The sequence below is a fragment of the Cyprinus carpio genome, chromosome A3, assembly GCF_018340385.1.
Source record: "Cyprinus carpio isolate SPL01 chromosome A3, ASM1834038v1, whole genome shotgun sequence".
Taxonomy (NCBI): Eukaryota; Metazoa; Chordata; class Actinopteri; order Cypriniformes; family Cyprinidae; genus Cyprinus; species Cyprinus carpio.
The window spans coordinates 13,582,561-13,602,012 of record NC_056574.1 but is presented as its reverse complement, the minus strand read 5'-3'; the positions used below and the strand labels follow the sequence as shown (position 1 = coordinate 13,602,012).

Sequence of the window (19,452 nt, the reverse complement as noted above, 5' to 3'; positions counted from 1 at the left end):
ACGAAGGGCAGTTCCTGGTTTTGTGCCGATGCAGTCTAGACGTGTGAATGTGTGCGGCGCGTGGAAAGGCAGCTGATAAGATGGCCCTCAGTGTAGTGGGGGAGGCACGCAGGAGATCGGTCTGAAAAGAATGAGTGGGGGAAGGCGAAATGGAGGGAGAAAGGGGGTGGGGAGCTGAAGGTGTGTGTGTGTGTGTGTGTGTGTGTTGAGAAGAGTGAAAGAGCCAGGCAGGAAGAGAGAGAGAGAGAGAGCTATTGATGGGGAAAGAGAAGGGAGGGGTTAGAGAACGAGCAAGCGCTGGAGAGGCGAGGGAGGGGTGTGTGGGTAGAGCCTCTTCTCAATGAGGAAGCACCAGAGCCATTTTCACTGTTGAGTAAGAGCACGCTGCTCTCGGCGAACGAGCGAGAGAAAGAAAGTGCGCATTCTGGGTTTTTACGCAGCCGTCTTCGCCTGTTCTTTCTTTCCCCCGCTTTCTGGCACCCTGCTGGAGGCGGTTTGTGTGTGCGAGGCCTCGGGTGGACACACAATGGGGCGAAGTGCCTGTGGCAACTGGGCCGTTGTGCTGCTGACGGGGGGAGGGTGTAGAGAGCCGACCGGCGCACAGAGCTAACAGATCCAGCCGGCCTCAGGCCTCTGCGCCTCCCTTTCTCTCTCTCTCTCACTCGCGAGCGAGACTCTGTTTAGAAGCTTCTCAGGAACCACAAAACCTCTCTCTCAGGACTATGGTGGACTAACTATGGATTAACATGTATTTGGTGCAGTGGATTTTAGGACACACATGTCAGAACTGGAGATTCGAGAGCGAGGAGTCGCTGTGTTTTGGGAACGAGTGACGAACTTTTCTTGCCTTTAGTTCCCTTTCTGTTTTGCTTTTGTGCCGAGAGGAACTCATAAATGGATTACAAAATGCATTCCAAGTCCAATGATTTGCTGGATTTTCAGACACTGGATGCTCTTTTGGAAAAAATTGCACATTGCTCCGTCCCTGTTAAAAGGTAAAACTGATAAGTTTTCTGTATAGCTGCTTTTCTGAACATTACACAACTAATCACCAGTGTTGTTTCCTTGTGTAATATCTCTTTTTGTTGCTTGTTAGCTTGTAGTTTGATCTTGACTCCGTAGATATTCAGATTTAGTGTGAGCCTTTTGGTTTGCCTTGACATACTAGATTTTACATTTCCACTTTTTCAGGTCACCAATATTTGTCCTTTACTGAGACTTTTTCTCAGAGAGAGGGGGTGTGTGAGTAAGCAGGGGGAGGGGTGGGTTTTTTTCAGAGGAAGAAGGGGGTGGTGTATTTGTTGTGGCAGAAGGAGAGAGAGTTCAGCCGGCTATGATTTAGCAACTTTAGTGAACTGTGATCTCAAGACTAATTACATTACCTTACTTTCAACCCATATATTTCAGACCTTATTGAGCACATTGAGCAAGTGTGTAGATGTTTCCTATTGCTGAAAATATGAGTTTTAGTGGGCAACATTCAAAATGAATCAAGGTCTGCATTTACAATAGTTTCTCTTTTTTTTTTCTTAGAAAGTTTGTCCTTGTTTATTCACTCTCTTCTGTGGGTTTTTTTAGAATAGACTTCCTTCTGTCCTTCGCCTGTTTAACCAGACAGAGTCCTTCAGGTGTACCTATAAAAGGAATTCAACCCAACTACTCGCTTTATTGTCTTTTAGTGAACAATCTAGCATGAGTTTGGTGTGCTCATGTTGCATTTTAGTGAATGAAAAAGACTAAACGCTCCCTTAAAACTGTGTTCCTTCTGAATATTCATCAGCTTAACCTATTAGCATAACAAACGGCCTTGAGGCTTGTGAATGTATGTCACATGCGAGCTGGACATTCCCACCCTGGAGTTCGAGTGGTGCGAGGCATGTGGAACATTTGCGGTCAGAGAGCCGCTGCAGTGGAAAAAAAGTTCTCCAGTCACATTATGCACATGCCTACCGTGTGCCAGTGCGCTCCTGGCTCCGTTCTCCAATAGACATTTGTTAGACCCCGTTCGGAGTCATTTTGGGTCACTGATCAAAGTGCTAGAACAAACACAACGTGACACAGCAAATGTTCAAAACACCTCTGTTTTGTTGACGGTGGTGGCCATGGAGTCCCTGCTGATGTTTGGACAGATTAGTTCCCTCCACTTCGGGAGCTGTTTGTAACACTGCTGTGAATTTAGACGGTTTTACTCCTTTCTGCTGGCAGCTGAAGCGGCTATGAAGCCTGAGATGTAGGGAAGAACAGCTCCCAGGAGGAGCACTGGCGAGACTGGAGTGTGAAAGAAGAGAGGGGAGATGGATGAAGGAGGTGGACTCTTGGCCTGAGCAACTGACACTGTACAGTTTCATTTATTATTTATGCATATGCTTTCAAGCAAATAAACCTGCTGCCCCGGTCCTGTCCCTAGACCCTCCACTGGGAGTCTGGAGCTCTCTGTTCTTAGAAACTCCCAGTAAGCATTAATGATTAATTGTTTACTTTCGTTAGGGATGCAGCCATTTTGTTTGCCATCAGTTTTTACATCCACCCTTTCGTGTGTCAAGGTTGGGCTTGACCTGCCTGTAGAACCAGATTTCCTGGTGTGTGTGCTCATGTTCTTGGTAACCAGAGCTGCTTCCTCCCTCACACACATTCCATAGTGGTATGTAAAGATCGGTGTCCAGTTCAGAGGTCAGCTTTTATTCCGCTGGGTGTTTGGGGCAGGACGTTTAGATCCCTTGGTCAGACGCTGCTGCAGTTATTGTCACTCCTTGGTGGTCATGGGAGTTTTGTAGGGAAGGTTCATAAAGTTCACATTCTTATTAGTACTGCAACCTTTTTTCTGTGCTTTTTCCAAGTCTGTAAAGCACTGTAACACCTGTTGCACTCGTGCAATTATTGAAGTTACGCTGAAAAATTAGCTTTGTTCAGTCATTCTTCTGAATAATACTAAATAATGTTGAGCAGAGCCTAGGAGTAAGGAAGAGTTTCACAACCCAGTGTGCCCTTACAAATTGACAGTTTTAACATCACTGCTAAGTTGTCCAAAGCTAAAGCATCGGAAGGTTATATTAGCGCATTTATTGCTGCTTTTAGTTGGTGTGGATTTTGACCGTGCCTGTGCTGGAAATTTTTTATTATTATTATTATTATTATTATTATTATTATTTTTTTTTTTTTTTTAAGTATTATGCAAACAAAATCAGGCTTTTGATAGCGGTGGATGCTACTGACAAGGCACTGCTTTGTAGAGTTTGGTTATAGGTAGCCTATCTATACCATTTACTATTCTGCATGCCAGTTTCAAAAGACGTTAAACAAAATTTACACAAACATTAAATAAAGCAGTCAGTTTCTGAGACTCTTGGTGCTTCTCATTTTGACGAGTGTGTGAGCGGTCAAGGTTAACGGAATAAAACGTAAAATAGAATGAAAGTATCAGACAAAACTAAAGTGTATGAATATTTCACAAACAAATCATGGTTCATCAATAACTTTCAAACTAAAATCTATTCTAAAGTTACAAAGAAATGTAGGAACAACTGAAATCTCACACACACAATCACTATGGGTGGACTTATAAATGTGATCATTTAAAAAATATTAGATTTGATCTTGAATAAATTTTTTCATACGAAAGTGTTAGAAACGTTGTGTTATAGCTTAAACGGTGATGTTTCGCTATATATATATATATATATATATATATATATATATATATATATATATATATATATATATATATATATATATATATATATATATATATATATATATATATATATATATATATATATATAGCTGGCTAAAGGTTGTGGTAAAGGTTATGGGGCATGTTTGGGTTTCTTTTATGCAGATTACTAACCTCATGCACTCGGTTGCTTATTTAAAGTACTCAAAATTCATTAACATTAGAACGAGGTTAAGAACAAACTCATATGCGTAAGCACGTGTTGTGATTTAGGTTGAAATTTTTTCGTGATAAGTTCTCCTTTTCTTATACTTACGAATAATCCATGCTATTATTATTGAATGAGACCCAGTGCCTTTTGATCTCTTGTCATGCATTGTCCGTGCTCTGCTGTTAGTGTGTAAGAGTAATTCATTATTTTTAATAATGTAATTTATTCACTTTCGTGTGACATTGCGAAGGGAAATTTTAGCTGCCAAAATGTTTGAAATGAGGAAAATAAAATGAAGGTTTAGCATTCCTAATGCATTTTATATGGGAACCCGACAGCAGATATGAAACATTTTACAACATTTATTCAATTAGTTAGCAGCCCTAATGAAATTTGTTTAGCTGGTAAGTGATGATATTTGTAAGACCTGCATTTCCCTTTTCACATTGTTTGCAGACAGGTTTAATCCCACTGCTATGCTGACATATTACAGCCTTCAACCTCCTTGTCTCTCATGAGATGGTCAACCATATCATGGAAAAATCAAGCTTTTAGCAAAGTAGCAAAACTCCTTTTAAAGTCTATTTAACTGTATTAAGGTGTTGTAATGGATTTAGATACATTGTTTTTATCCACCACATATGATGTGTGCATAAGTAAAGCAATTTTTTCTGCCAGCCATATTTCATGAGATCTCTGTTTTAACGATCTATCACATCTTTTCTACCCTGCAACAATATGCCAGCTTCCATCCCAGTCGGTGAGGTGGGCTCTCATGGCTCTGACCAAAGGTCTAGATTGATATTTTCTCAAGGTGTACCTGCAGGGGTTTTTGATATACTGATAACAAGTCCTTTTTCCAAATTTCACTGCAAATGAGACCTCTGTAGCACTGAAATTGTTCAACTGCTATCATATGCCGTCAACGTATGACATTTCAATTGTGTAATGGTATACTCCCATCTAGATGCATAACTAACTCCACATGACTCTTAAGTGGTCAGAAGAGCTTGACTATTAATACTGATCAGAATTTGCTCTACATTTCCTGGGCAATATTGCTCACTGCAGGTTACGATCAAGATTTGTTCCTGATTTCAGGATTCAGAATCTGACTCATGGTCACTATATTTATTGACATTGTGCTTGTTTTCCTGGGTTAGGTAAATGTGTTTCATAGATGTGCTTTGTGATGTAATCCTGTTTTTATTGTACAACCAGTGTATAATTACTAAAGTATTTGCAAGGTCTATCTTATATCATGCATATAGAAATGTCTTTGATTTAGGGCAATTTGGCAATTTTCCCAAAATAGTATATAACATTCTTATAACACACAATTCTGATCCACTATCTAAATCGCAATCTTCGCGAAGTTTGAGGTGTACTATCGTGAATATCCTGACTGGAACAAGCCTATGGACTTTAAAGTCCAAAGTCTAAAGGACTTTAAACTCTTTAAAGAGTTTAAAACCCAGTACTGCATTAAACAATCTGTTGTCAAAATAATCATTAAATGATCATTTAAAATGCTGCATAACTTTCCCTGTATGAATTAAATATATATTGATTCTTATTAAAGTTTCACGCGATATTCAATCAATAGCAGTAAATGATTTTCTCTGTCGAGTGCTTAAAACTAAATTCCTTGACAATCAATGACAAGTATTTTATCTGGAGATGTGTAACATTATTCTTATAAAATAAGTATTATAAGTACTTTTTTTAAATTCCTCAAGAATTTATGAAATGAACATATACTAGTATTTTCCTCAGCTGTGTTCATTTTGTTAGCTGCCTGTTTTCTATTACTTGTTTCTCCATATGTTATCAAACATGGCTGAAGAGAGACTTGATTGAGGAAGTTTAGTCTGATATTACTTGACAAATCACCTCAAGCTACTCAAGGAGTACCATTTATTAAAAAAAAAAAAAAAAGCATGTTGTCTCAAGGTATGTTTACGCTGTGCAGCACTTTGCAAGAGTGTGTGCAAACAGTGAACTCGTGCACACAGTGTTTTGATTGGCTGTGATTTGTGGTTGTCACGCTGCACTGCATTTCTGTGTTTTAGTGTTCAGGAATCCTGTTGTGTCTGGCCTGGTTAGGGCATATTGTAATGATTATAATTATTGAACAAGAACTTGAGGATAAATATTCTTGCCAAGGATGTCAAAAGTCACGTTAAGTAACTCGTAATTGTTTAAGCACTAGAGTACAGAAGTGATGTAATCAAGATATCCCATTTGCTTGTATGGAGGAGTAACATATAATAAATTAGACTGAAACTAGCACTACAGAGGGGATTTTCAAGAGCATTCAAGAAACTGAATGAACAAATATAAAAATAAAACACTATATACACTTCACTGCATAAATTAAACATTTATTCTTATTAAAGCAACTGTATTAAAGTTCTTCTAGGGGAGTCGTGGCCTAACGGTTAGAGAGTTTCACTTCTAACCCTAAGGTTGTGGGTTCGAGTCTCAGGCCGGCGTTACCACGACAGAGGGGCCCTTGAGCAAGGCACCGAACCCCCAACTGCTGTGTGTGTACTTTGTATGGGTTAAATGCAGAGCACGAATTCTGTGTATGGGTCACCATACTTGGCTGTATGTCACGTCACTTTCACTTTTTTTTTTTTTTTTTTCAGTCAAGAGCAGTGAGTGATGTTTCTCTTTGTTTTGTTGTTTATTTAACATTAAAGGGATAGTTCACCCAAAAATTGTCATCATTTGCTCACTCTCAAGTTGTTTAAACTTAAATGAGTTTCTTTCTTCTGTTGAACATAAGTTATTTTGAAGAATCAAAAGACTAGCAGCTGTTTAGTTACCCATATTCTTCAAAATATCATCTTTTGTGTTCAGCACAAGAAAGAAATTAATACAGGTTTTGGACAACGTGAGTTAGCAAATGATGACAGAATTTTCATTTTTGGGTGAACTATCCCTTTAAAGACAAGTGGCAGCATAGTAGAATTAGTCTGCTGTTGCTTTAAGAGCTGCACACATCTAATATACAGACAAGCATCTGTTTACTTTCACTTTTGTTACTTTGGAAACTTTTTAATCATCCGAAAATCGTCATATTGCACACCCCTACTCTGATGCCAGTTGAACTTGGGTGTGCACCAAAAGTGCTAGTGTGAAAGCACCCTGAGGCTGCAGCAATTGCTTGTACTCTTGATGGGTCAAAAGGTATTAATATTTCATGTCATATGACGATAGTGACCAAAGTTATCACGATTATCAATATTATCACAGTTTTGTTCAAATGAGATGAAAACGTTCAAAAAGAACTGATACACACACTGAAAAGTTTTATATTTGAAAATCGACAAACAACAAACTCACTTAGCAGCTATATGCACTTTAAGCATAAACATTAAATTGACATGGAGTCATAATAATAATAATAATAATAATAACAATAATAATAATAAATCACTTCAAAATTGCGATAATCAAAGACAGTTTTGATGATGATTAAATTTCAAACAATAATACTAACCCAGGGTGTCCGCGGGTCCTTAAAAAGTCTTAAAATGTCTTAAATAACGTTTTCCTAATATAAGGCCTTAAAAAGTCTTAAAATGTCTTAAATTCGTATTCGATGGGTCTTAAATATATTTGGTCACATTGCCGCTAATATATTAAGTCTGATGGACCTAAAGACGGTTTACAATCATTGGACAGACCGAAGATTTTTTCTTCCCCGCGGTAAATTACTACGTCATCAGAGAATTGCAGTAAATTAGCAGAATACAGAATACAAGTTCGCGCTGAGGCTCACTCTGTTTGTCTGTTTGTCTCTTCGTGAAAGACTTCAGAACAAATGAGCGTGATGGCACACATAAACTCAGAAGAAACACACTGAGGTAAAAATTAAAATTGTTTAGTTTATTCATAACATGATATAGTTAAGTAATACCAGGACAAGTGAGCTATTTAGCTCAATATTCGTTAAGTCTAGTGCGCTTGCGCATTTACACTGCACTCTTTCACTGCATGATTACCATATACATTACAAATGTAATATTGATTTTTTTTTTTTTTTACAACAGTTCAATAAACTAGAGGTTTTATTAAGAGACGTTTTAGACACCATATCGCCTATTTATGCTCTATTTCACCAACAAAAATAATTCCAAACAAATCCACAGCGCTGTTTTGCGTCTTTGCGTTGCCATTTTGTTCCTGAATGAATCACCCTTTTAAATGATTCGGTTCAGTTGCAATGACTCACTTATGAACAGTGACTTTCTGCCACCTGCTGGCGGTTTTAATTTCACATTTAAAGTATCTTTTCATTTTTTTTATTATTATTTCAAATATCAGTATTCAACGTTTTATGTTTAATATATCAGATTATTTATGCATTTGTAACTGCAGGTTAAATGCATACATGTTTTGCATTAAACAGTATGTAAATACTTCTAGATCCCACTTCAGGTGCAGCTTATGTCTGGATTTTAAAGAGGAATTTTGTTGATACTGATTTCATTTGCTTAATAACAGCCCAAATGTCTTATTATTCTAATTCACTGATTAAATGTACGATTTTGACTCAAAAGATAATGCACAGTTATGGAAAAAATGGCTTTAAAAAGGTAAAATGCCCATAAACGGTAAAAATCTATTTAAACTTATTAGAAAAGATTAATTTCTATTTGATCACCACACAGAATATGAAGAATATCAAAAACTTTAGGAATCAGCTGTCCACGAAAGTCCTTAAGATAGCAGCATGATAACATACTCAATCAGTTGAATGAATGACTCAGTGATTCACTCATTAAGTGACTTACCGCCTGCACTTACTGGTCGTTTAGTTGAGAAGTATGTTGGAAAGTATGCATTTTTCCCCACAACCTTTCTTATTTGTATATTCATAAATGCATTTAAAACATTAATCTAATAACATTATTTATTGCAGTTGTAATCATTTTTATTTGCAGTGTAAATTATTTAATCTGCCTTGTAGCAGCCCTATAGTGTACATTGAATTTATTAATAAATTGTAATAATTTGACATGAAAGATGATGCATGCATCTAAAAAGGTTAAACATAGGCCTTTGTACAGGTAAATAAAAAATATGCAGATTTAAGTATGTAAAACCTGATAGAACAGAACATTGATGAAAATATTGCTTCAGAATAAATTGTTTACTCCACCAAAAATCTCAGTAATGCAGCTATTTTGCAGGGATATTTTGTATGGAATATTGTCTGCTGACATTAAAAGTTTACTGTGTATTGTAGTAATAAATATCATTTATTACAGCAATGATATTTTGTTTTCTATTTAATTTAAACACATTAAATATTACATATGAATGTAATAAAAATGTGTATTTACATTACAGGTTTAGGTCTTAAATTTCATATAAGGTGGTATTAAAAAGGACTTAAAAAGTCTTAAATTTAACTGGTTCATGTCTGTAGAAACCCTGTAACCATCAGGACATTTTATCGTGATTTATCATGAAACCGGTAATCGTTCCATCCCTAGTCAAAAGTGTCTGTTCATGTCACAGTTAGCTAATTTAGTAGCTTATTAATAGCTAATTTAATAGCTAATTTACTGATGTCTGTGTGTATGACCTCGTCTGTGTTTTTAATATGGGCAATAATGAACAGTTTTTCCCCATTTAGTTTAGTTCTTTAGTTTCACAATGTAAGCTGTGCTCATTTAATTTTAGATATATATTGAAAAGTTCCATGGGATTTTTAAAAAATGATTTTTAGAAAGTCCAGTGAATTTTTATTTTTATTTTTTTTTTATTATAAAGGTCATTTTGGAGTAGTTATTTGACTGCCAACTACAAATGTATCTTACTGTCTGTGATGTTTTTTATTCTACATTCATATAAACCCCCACCCCAAAACTTATATTTTTCTTCTAATATTTTGAGAAAGGTGAACAGTGAGCTTGCTGTGCCTGTACAGTTTTTTTCTGCTATCGTGTCTATTCTCTCCTCTCTGCGTCTGTTTTTTCGTGTGTCCCGTCTGTAGTCAATTTAATCACCAAATGAATGTGCCACCTTCACTGAAGCGCACACACACAGCTACAGACAGTCACTTGTAGGGTCTTATGAAATCAGTTTTATTTTTTCCTAAATTCAGTTTTTTCCGTTTTAATATTTCTGGATTCTGTTTTTTTTTTTTTTTTTTTTTTTTTTTTTTAATTTTTCTCGACTACTTTTTATAGTTAAATTAAATTTTATTAATCAGAAAGCATGTCTAATTAATTAAAATCATGAAACTTTTACATTTTCACATCAGTTATTAAAAGTTTAACAAAAATTACTTGTTTAGGGCCCTATGAAATGTTTTATTTTTTTCTCACCATATTTTTTATTGTTACCAAATTCTGTTTTAGCATGTCTAATTATTTGAATGCATAAAACAACTTAATTTATTTTATTTTTTTTCTTAAAGTAGCCTTATGAATTTTTTTTCCTCAGAAATTCTGTGTAATGTATTACATTTTTTCTGGTTATCAAAAGAAGGCATAATACTATTTATTTTATCTTTTAATTATTGAAAATTTAGCAAACTTTATTTTTTGGCAAACAAAGGGGATTTATTATTAAAATTAAAACATAGAAGAAATGTTCCTTAAAAAATAATGTTTGTTTCATTTTAGTAGTAGTAGTAGTAGGCTATAATTCTACTGAAAAATAGTAATAGGCACGATAAGCACGTTTACATGCACACCATTAAGCTGATAACTCACAAATATCAGCTTATTAAAATAAACAGGTTTCCCCGTTTACATAGACCTCAGTAACCTGACAACGCAAGTAATCTGCGTTTATGACTTTATTAATCAATCAGGTTATTTCCCTTTAGTGACATCAAAATATATATATATATGACTCCGATTATTCCATATGTTTGTCAGTTGTGATGTTAAATAAAGCTTGCAACATGTCAGTGCAAAATTTACAGCTTATATTATCCTCTCATGCAGTTATATAACCACTTCTACTTCTGTTGCTCCAGATGAAAACACTCATTTGTCTTCGAATCAAACCGGACTTTTATTTTGACGGGTTTCCTTGAATACCTTTATAGTTCTGTGTATGTGATATGATGCTAGTTTTATTCAAATCAAAAGGTCAAATGCTCATGAAGTGACTCTCAGAGCAGTTCTGGAGATGTTGGTAATGTGTTTATGTCCTCATTTACTGAGACGACAGAAGCTGAAATCACCGCAAGTGTCATGCGCACTTCAGTATGTGTGTAATAAATGAAGCGCTGCGTCTGCGCCATTCATTAACAGAGACACGCAGAACATGCAGGATTCATATTTAAATCGACTTTTGCGGCTTAATATTTACAGATACTAATCCATATCGTGATTTGATTAAAGTGTAATGACCTACTTTTGATTAATTCATTCAAAATTTGAAAAATTCTATGACATTCCGCGTTAAACTGTGAATTCCGTTTTTATGACTGGATTCCGTGATTCCGTCCGCTTTGCCGCATCACGGAAATCATAGGGCCCTACACTCGAACACAGAGATAAAGCAGCACACACAGAAACCTTTCAACACTGCTCCATGACTTTTTTAGACAAAAAGTTGTTTGCGAAAAACATTATATATCTCAAAATGATTTCTGAAATGATTGTGGTTAGATGAAGTAACTGTGATCAGATGGTTATTTAATAATCATGACAGCTGGTACTTTTTTTTTATTTTAATTTTTTTTTAGTTTGTGTGTTCTCTCTTAATAAAATGGGAAAATTCAGAGCCTGACTTACATTGGTCTAACTGAAGGAGTTTATTAATGTTTCTTCTTCAACACACTATACACGCAGAGTTGTCAATTGATGATAATAGTTTAATAGTCTGTTGACTGTTATTCTAAACCTCTCTAGAGCGAGTTAAAGTAAAACCTGCCCTGGACGGCTGGAAAACAACTGTTAAATTGTTAATGAAGCAGTTTGTTTGTTATGGAAAAATGAATTATTTGGCTGTTAATCTTTATAAGCGTATTGAATGAAAGTTACTGCACCACACAGATTTGGCAGTTATTGGCAATCTGTGTGCGTGCGGAACCAGCTAAGAAGTTAACTCATGGTGAGGTTGTGTAGTGCTCACAGCTCCAGTCTGTCACTTAAGTGCGAGCTCTTCCTGGATTTCTCATGTGTTTTCTGTACAGCCTGTGTGTGTGTGAGCACTCCACTTTCACTGCAGTCACAAAAGCTCATTTGCATGTTGCTGGTACAAGACAGCTGGTGTGTGTTTTGTCTCGCATTGGCACGTGATTTCCTGATGTTTGTTCAGTTTGGGAGCTCTTCCGTCTTAAACCCTAAAGCGTGGTGGTTTATATCTAGGTGAGTTCAAGAGACCTCTTGGGCTTTAAAGAGAAAGTTCTGGGTAAATTGTAGTTGAGCTCTATCAACAGCATTCGTGATGTCATTTTGGAAGTGTCAGTCCTATTTAATTGCAGTTCAAGTTACTGGAAACCCAGTGTTTGACATGGTGATATCTATTGTCTGTACTGTAAACAAACAGGTGCCAACTGTCTATGCTGTTTGATGAAAGAAAGAGTATCAACTGGAGGCACATTAACTGTCAGCAGTTATAAGTAGACTGCTGTTGATAAGTTATGTGCATCGAAGTTCACATTCACAGTGAACTTGCTGACTTTGGCCTTGTAAATCATGCTGTTGTCGTGGCCAGGTGTAGTTACTCTGGTATCATGGGCAGAGGGTGAACCAACTCCAGTGTAAGGCTAAAATTTAACACACACATCATAAACTTGTCTTTTTAGTAAAGTACCTATGGAAGACCGTTTTGCCACCGAATAAAAAAAATAAAACAAGGTAATTACGACTTATCTCAATTCCTTTTTCTCACTTTTGTAAATTTACATCGCACAATTGACTTTTTTTTTTTTTTTTTTTTTTTTTTTTTTTTGCAATCACACTTGCAAGTTGTAAAGTACAATTCTGAGTGGAAAAGTCTTATTTTATTGTGAGTTTATATCTTGTGAGATAAAACAATGTGAGAGAAAAAGTCACAATTACCTCTCAATATTTTTTAATTTAGTGCCAGAAACGTGCTTCCATAAGTAGGATACAAGATTTGTCATGTAAAAAAAAATAAAAACTACAAATAAAACGAAAAAAAATCATAAACAAACAAAAAACACTTTAAACCACCAATAAACCTTCCATTTTGGTTATCATTCAAACATTGAGATAATTATATACAGAAAGTGAGCAAAGAACATTTACATTATCAAAGAACATTATCACAGACTTAAAGGGGTCGTGATGCTATTTCAATTATTCCTTTCTCTTTGGAGTGTTACAAGCTCTTGGTGCGTAAAGATCTGTAAAGTTGCAAAGACTAAAGTCTCAAATCCAAAGAGATAGTCTTTATAAAATTTAAGAGTCAACCACGCCCTCCTAAAACAGCTCGTTCTAACACGCCCCCACATGTCTATATCACGATGTGGGAAGATTTGCATAAAGCCGCCCAAATGTTCACGCAAAGAAATAAGGCGTAATTTTTATTCTCTGGGTTGTCGCGGCTGCCATGTTGTGGAGATGCTGTTTCGTTGTGAAAGCGAAACTACTTTGTTTGGCCTTCAAAAGGAGGACACAACTAGAAATTGGTGGTTAAAGGCTGATTTATACTTCTGCGTCGTTGTCCTCGTCGACACGCAGGACATACGCAGACCGCTAGTCGCAGTGTCAACAGGCATGTTGCTTGTTACCCACAGTACCACCACAAAAGCCGAAGAAGCAGCGGCTCTTCAGAGAAGCATTATAGCCAATGATGATTCTAACGCAAGTTTTGAGCAGTGTAGAGTAGCGCTTGTTTGTCGTTTTTCCGATCACAAATGCAGACATAGTTTTATGTTTACGCAGCGCAATACGCAACGTGTAAAAACACAGCAAGTCATTATAATCCGTAATTATGTCCCCACTGGATGCAACAAATGACTCGTTTCTAATGGGTTTTATTGTTTGTTATTTTTTTTTATTTTTTTTTGTCTTGTCGTGCCAGGAGACAACATCACAGTATGGTAAGGGGCGTAACATTTCCGTCACACCCTTGAGGTATTCAGCCAATCACAATGCACTGGATAGCTGGCCAATCAGCATACACCTCGCTTTTGAGAACGTTGAGTTTTGTAAAAATCGACACGTTTCAGAAAGGCGGGGCATAGAGGAGAAACAATAATGTACAGTATGTGTAAAATGTGTTTTTGAACCTTAAACTGCATAAACACATTGCAATACACCAAATACACAAAATAATGTTCTTTTTAGCAGCGTCATATGACCCCTTTAAGTCAAGCGTGAGTTTAAGCGATCTCAAAAACCTTGTTATTATCAATGAAGCTGCATACAGTGTCAAATTAATCTCTTACATTGCACGAACATCTCTACTTTGTTGTTTACGATGAGAGAATTCACTGGAGATCAGAATACAGTGGGGGCAAAAAAGTCAATAATTAAACACTACGTGGTCAGTGTTGGTATTGTATCAGACACTTGCACTTAACATTAAGCTATATGAAAAACCAGCTCAAGTGGAGTTAACAAGGTTTTTGCTGGCGAATGAGGAGATCTGTGTTTTGTCTGTCAATAGAATGGCTGCATCTGAGGCATTATACGCTTTCATCAACTTTTACAAGTTATATAACGTTTATTGTTGCTATGGGCGCTTAGTTTTTCTTGTTGTTTATTCTTGGCCAAAATCTCATGATATAAACAATTAAGCACTTATGCACAGGATATTTAAAACATACAAAAGTATATTGGCTAGATGGCAAATAATCTACTTCTCCGCTCTTCAAACACACAAAAAAATTAGCCTTTACAGACATAGTGTCGGAGTATAGAAAATGCTGTACAATTCAAACATCAGTTATTTATTTACCCTTGCATTGCGAAAAAGCGGAGATCTGTCTCCTCCAGGCTGTGCGTGACGCATGAATCTGAATGGAGACGGGGTGAAGTTAAGAGGTTTCGCTGAGAGCTTGAGGATTTTGAGGCTTGAGGGTTTTACTGACAAAGATTTTTGTAATACTTATCAGTGGTTAAATATTTGTAAAACCCTCTGATTTAAAATAACGAATTATAAAAGAGAGATGAATTTTGGATAATTTTTCATGGCACACCTGACTAATATGGAAACGCCGCCCTGATCATTACTCCAGTCTTCAGTGTCGTGATCCATTAGAAATCATTTTATTGAGCTGATTTGCAGTGATAAATTTTCTTCAGGACTCTCTGGTGAACAGAAAGTAAAAAAGAATAGCATTTTAAAATAATTGTATAAGTGTAGTGTAATTAGTTCAATTTTGTGTGATGTGTATTCGTCTATATGAGTTCTAACTTGATTTTTAGGGAGGCCCAGAATGTTTCCCCGGAGCAGCATATGAGTGAGCATTTACTGGTAACAGACGGTTTGGCATTCTTTCCTGACTAGTCATGCTGGCAGATCATCAGTTTCCTCTTTCTGAGTCTGAGCTCTAGGGTTGAAACAGTGGTCATGTGACCTACCCACTGTTTCTCTCGTCACTAGGTGAGTCATCAGGAATGCTGTTAGTCAGATATAAACAACTGCTATGTGCGTATACAGATACTTTTAGACTCGGAAAATAAGTTAAATGTGTGGCAGCCTGAATGTGTCGTGTCAGAGGACCTGCGGGGTAGGGCTGGGAGGTACATGGAGTTTGTACAATATATTGATCTATCGATATACAGTGGTTTGTTACGAGCGTATCTGAAAAAATATCAATGGAGGACACAGACTGGACTGCTGCAGAGAAAGTGCTTAATAAAATTTGTTCTAAACATGTGACAAGCTTTATATTAAGGGCTTTAAAAAACTCGTAAGATATAGTAGTTTATAGTTTCAGTTTAAAGTGGCTCGCCCCGTCAGATGCTCTGACAGAAAGGCTGCATGTGTCACTGACAGAGACGTGCTGTTTGAGATGTGCTGTTTCCCTAAATGCATAACTTAAATTTAACAGGTATATTCTCCATCTGTAAATGTTAGAAAGCCGTAGAAAAATTCCATTTTGCTGACAGAAGTGCATGAGTTTTGCTTTGCGATTCTTCGCTACACTTCACAGACTTCATTTAGAACGAGCTCCGCCGAGCGCATGTGCACCAAACAGACAGAGCTCAATGAAATTGGAGTGCAATAACTCTGACTAAAATATAAATTTTGCTGAAATATTTGTAGCTGGACAATAAATGTGACATGTAGAATTTTAAATCTACAAGTGTATTTGTATGGTAGCACTAACTGTAAAGTGACTAATGGGTAGGGATGGGAAATATGGGCTTAAAAATGTATCACGATAATTTCTGATATTTATTGCGATAACGATATCAATGACGATAATTTAGGGAATCCTGTTTTTTTTTTTAAGAGAAAAGTATTATCTTTCCTAGTTTTACCCAAAATAGGGTGTTGTGAGCAGTTTCAGAGCAATTTCACGTCCGCATTCCTTCACATCACTCCACACAGTTGCACACAGAAATGTGTCATCAACTAGACTTTATCGTTATTATAATATATAGACAAACCTTAAATAAATACCACCATAAACAAAACAATAATATATCGCAAATACCCATAAAAACAGAACTAATGGGGGTAATCAAAATAGCCTTTTTATTCAATTAGTCTGTGGTTTTTTTATTTTCTTTTTTTAGTTTAGTAAATTTAACTTCTGCTTTAAAACCGTTATTTTTGTTTTTAGATTGCAGTGTAAATGTTAGAATGTAATGTGATTTTAACCTTTTTTGCACATAATATACAGTGGGGAAAATAATTATTTGATCCCCTGCTGATTTTGTAAGTTTGCCCACTTAAAGAATTTTTTTTTATGGTATTATTTTAACTGATAGAGAGAAAATCAAAAAAGCAGCATACAAATGTAATTTTTTTTTTTTTTTTTTTTTTTTTTTTTTACATTTTAGTGAGTCAAATAAGTATTTCATTCTCTACCAACAAGCAGCAGCACCATCTAAATGTTTCAGAGAAGGCTTGTGAGAATGTGCTGTGGTCAGACCAAAATTGAGCTTTTTGGCATTAACTCGACTCGTCGTGTTTGGAGGGAGAGAAATGCTGACTATGACTCCAAGAACACCATCCCTACAGTCAAGGACGGAAGTGGAAACCTTATGCTTTAGGGCTGCTTTAAGGCTCAGGGTACAGGATGACTTCACCGCATTGAGGGGCAAATGGACGGGGCCATGTACTGTAAAATCTTGAAAGTGACGTGACATATGGCGAGTATGGTGACCCATACTCAGAATTCGTGCTCTGCATTTAACCCATCCAAAGTGCACACACACACCATGAAAACACACCCGGAGCAGTGGGCAGCCATTTATGCTGTGGCGCCCGGGTAGCAGTTGGGGGTTCGGTGCCTTGCTCAAGGGCACCTCAGTCGTGGTATTGCCAGCCCGAGACTCGAACCCACAACCTTGGGGTTAGAAGTCAGACTCTAACCATTAGGCCATGACTTCCCCAAATCTTGGACGAGATCCTCCTTCCCTCAGCCAGAACACTGCAAATGGCTGAAACTTCGAGTTTCCAAGAGACAGCCAAGAAACCTTAAGGATTTAGAGAGGATCTGTAAAAATGATCCTCTTACATATCACTGAAATGTAAATCTGTTTTTTTTTTATTCTGTCTCTATTAGTTAAAATAAACCTACCATAACATTTATTTTAAGTGGGCAAACTTACAAAATTAGCAGGGGATCAAATAATTATTTTCACCACTGTATGCCTACATGGTTACATTCACTTTATTTGTTTAATCCAAATGCAAACTACGGAGATGTATAGCATTTATCGCAAATCAGACAAAAAATACAGAGATATGAATTATTGCTCCTACCCAGCCCTACTGCGGGGTAATTCAGCTCCGTCCCAGCCCACCCCATTTTGGTTGCATTTTCTCCATAGTTGGGTGTATTTTTAGCTCCGCGCTTTTGTGTGTGTGCTTGTGGCCTTGGGCTGAAGATTATTCTTGTGCTCTTTGTGTACCGACTTGAACATGATGTCCCCCATTACAGAGCTAATTGGAGCAGTGAAGTTAACTCTGAGCTGAACGTCCACATCCTGGGCTTTCCAGAGATCCACAACATGAAGATGCTGGTAAACCCAGCTACAGGCTCTGCCAGACGCAAAATAAATATTTACCCTCAAACACACTTTTAAGAACAATTTTTCAAACACATCCTGTTCTGAAGTTATACAGTCACAGACTGTTGGCCAGTCCAGGAAACTTCATTGCAGATCCTGGATTGCTTCTGAACACTGAATGTACTGAGTTTTGACAGGTCTGCATTGGATAATAGAAACCCCATAGTTTACTGAAAGTACAAAACTATTATTTATATTCCATTTGTTCTATGCTCAGTTTGTATGTTTATTTCATACCACCAAACTTGCCACCTTTTGTTGAATATTGATGTTCTGTAGTTGAAATGTGCCATTGATGCAATTTCAGAATTTTCCAAAACTATTTCAGCTGCTGATTCCAACAGATATTTAGAAAGAAAAATTAGCCATTTCCCCCCAACTACACACTATAGATTTATTTTCTAGTCTTTGTTGAGTACTTGTAATATAGTAGTACATGTAGATCTCAAGTATGGCAAAGATAAGTTTAAAGTTTGTCGATCGCGCTTGTCAGTGAAGCTGAACTCTCCTCCTGTCAGCATTCAATTCACACGGACCGACCGTCACACAGAGAACACGCGATCATGCAGGACACACATCCACACTTCATAAGATCTCACAGCTGGATTCGACTAAGTTTGCAAGGTTTTTGAAATTAGATGTTCATTAGTCATTCAAAGATTTGTTTAAATGATGTAAAAGCTTATTTGCTGAATGCTGAAGGCAAACGAGAAAGTATTATGTTTGCCTTTCTATTACTAACAATATAAAAGCAATCTTTATAATACTTTTTTTGAATACATTTTAATTCATTTGTTTAACCATTCTATCTGATTATTAGACAGACGTCTATCCATATTAGACAGAACTGTTAACAACGACAGCAAACAAGAGGGAGAATGTAAGCACTAAGTGTTCAGGTGCTGCATTCTCAGCGCCGTCAAATTAAAATCCCGCCATGAACGCATCGGCCAAACAGAAAAACTTATCTGCCGATATTTGAAAAATGCCAAATATCGGCCGATATATCGGCCTTGGCAATATATCAGTCAACCACTAATTGAAACCCACTGAATGGCCTAATATCATGATTGAATGCTGTAACAAGAATCTAAAAGAGAAGTGAAATGAAGTGTGTCAGTGAGAGATGTGCCTGGCTTTTCTGTGGGCCTGGTGCAGGACACTTGGCAGCTGCTGTGCTATAAAATCATCATAACACTACTGTTTTTAAAACATCCAAAGCTTGTGTACATTATATGCAGAACACAAGTTCACTTCCTTTTCATTATCTGACCTGCAGCGGTAAATACCCCTAATTTGACTACAGAAAACCACACTGGAGGACGCTTTGAAAGACTGGATTCATTTTGCATCATACTACTGTAGCA

At 36.7% G+C, this 19,452-nt stretch overlaps 1 protein-coding gene across 4 annotated transcripts in view; it reads left to right on the top strand.

The window, feature by feature from the left end:
- LOC109048909 (bromodomain-containing protein 4-like) overlaps nt 1-19,452 on the top strand; it is a 55,011-nt gene that overhangs the window by 20,607 nt on the left and 14,952 nt on the right. For 2 of the 4 annotated variants that reach the window (XM_042719266.1, XM_042719260.1), the window contains exon 1: nt 320-995. The exons of the other annotated variants lie outside the window; for them this stretch is intronic. In XM_042719266.1, coding sequence (XP_042575200.1) covers nt 895-995 — 101 coding nt within the window. In that variant the 5' untranslated portion in view covers nt 320-894. Of the gene's footprint in view, nt 1-319; nt 996-19,452 lie in introns of those variants that run through there. 4 annotated transcript variants of the gene reach the window in all.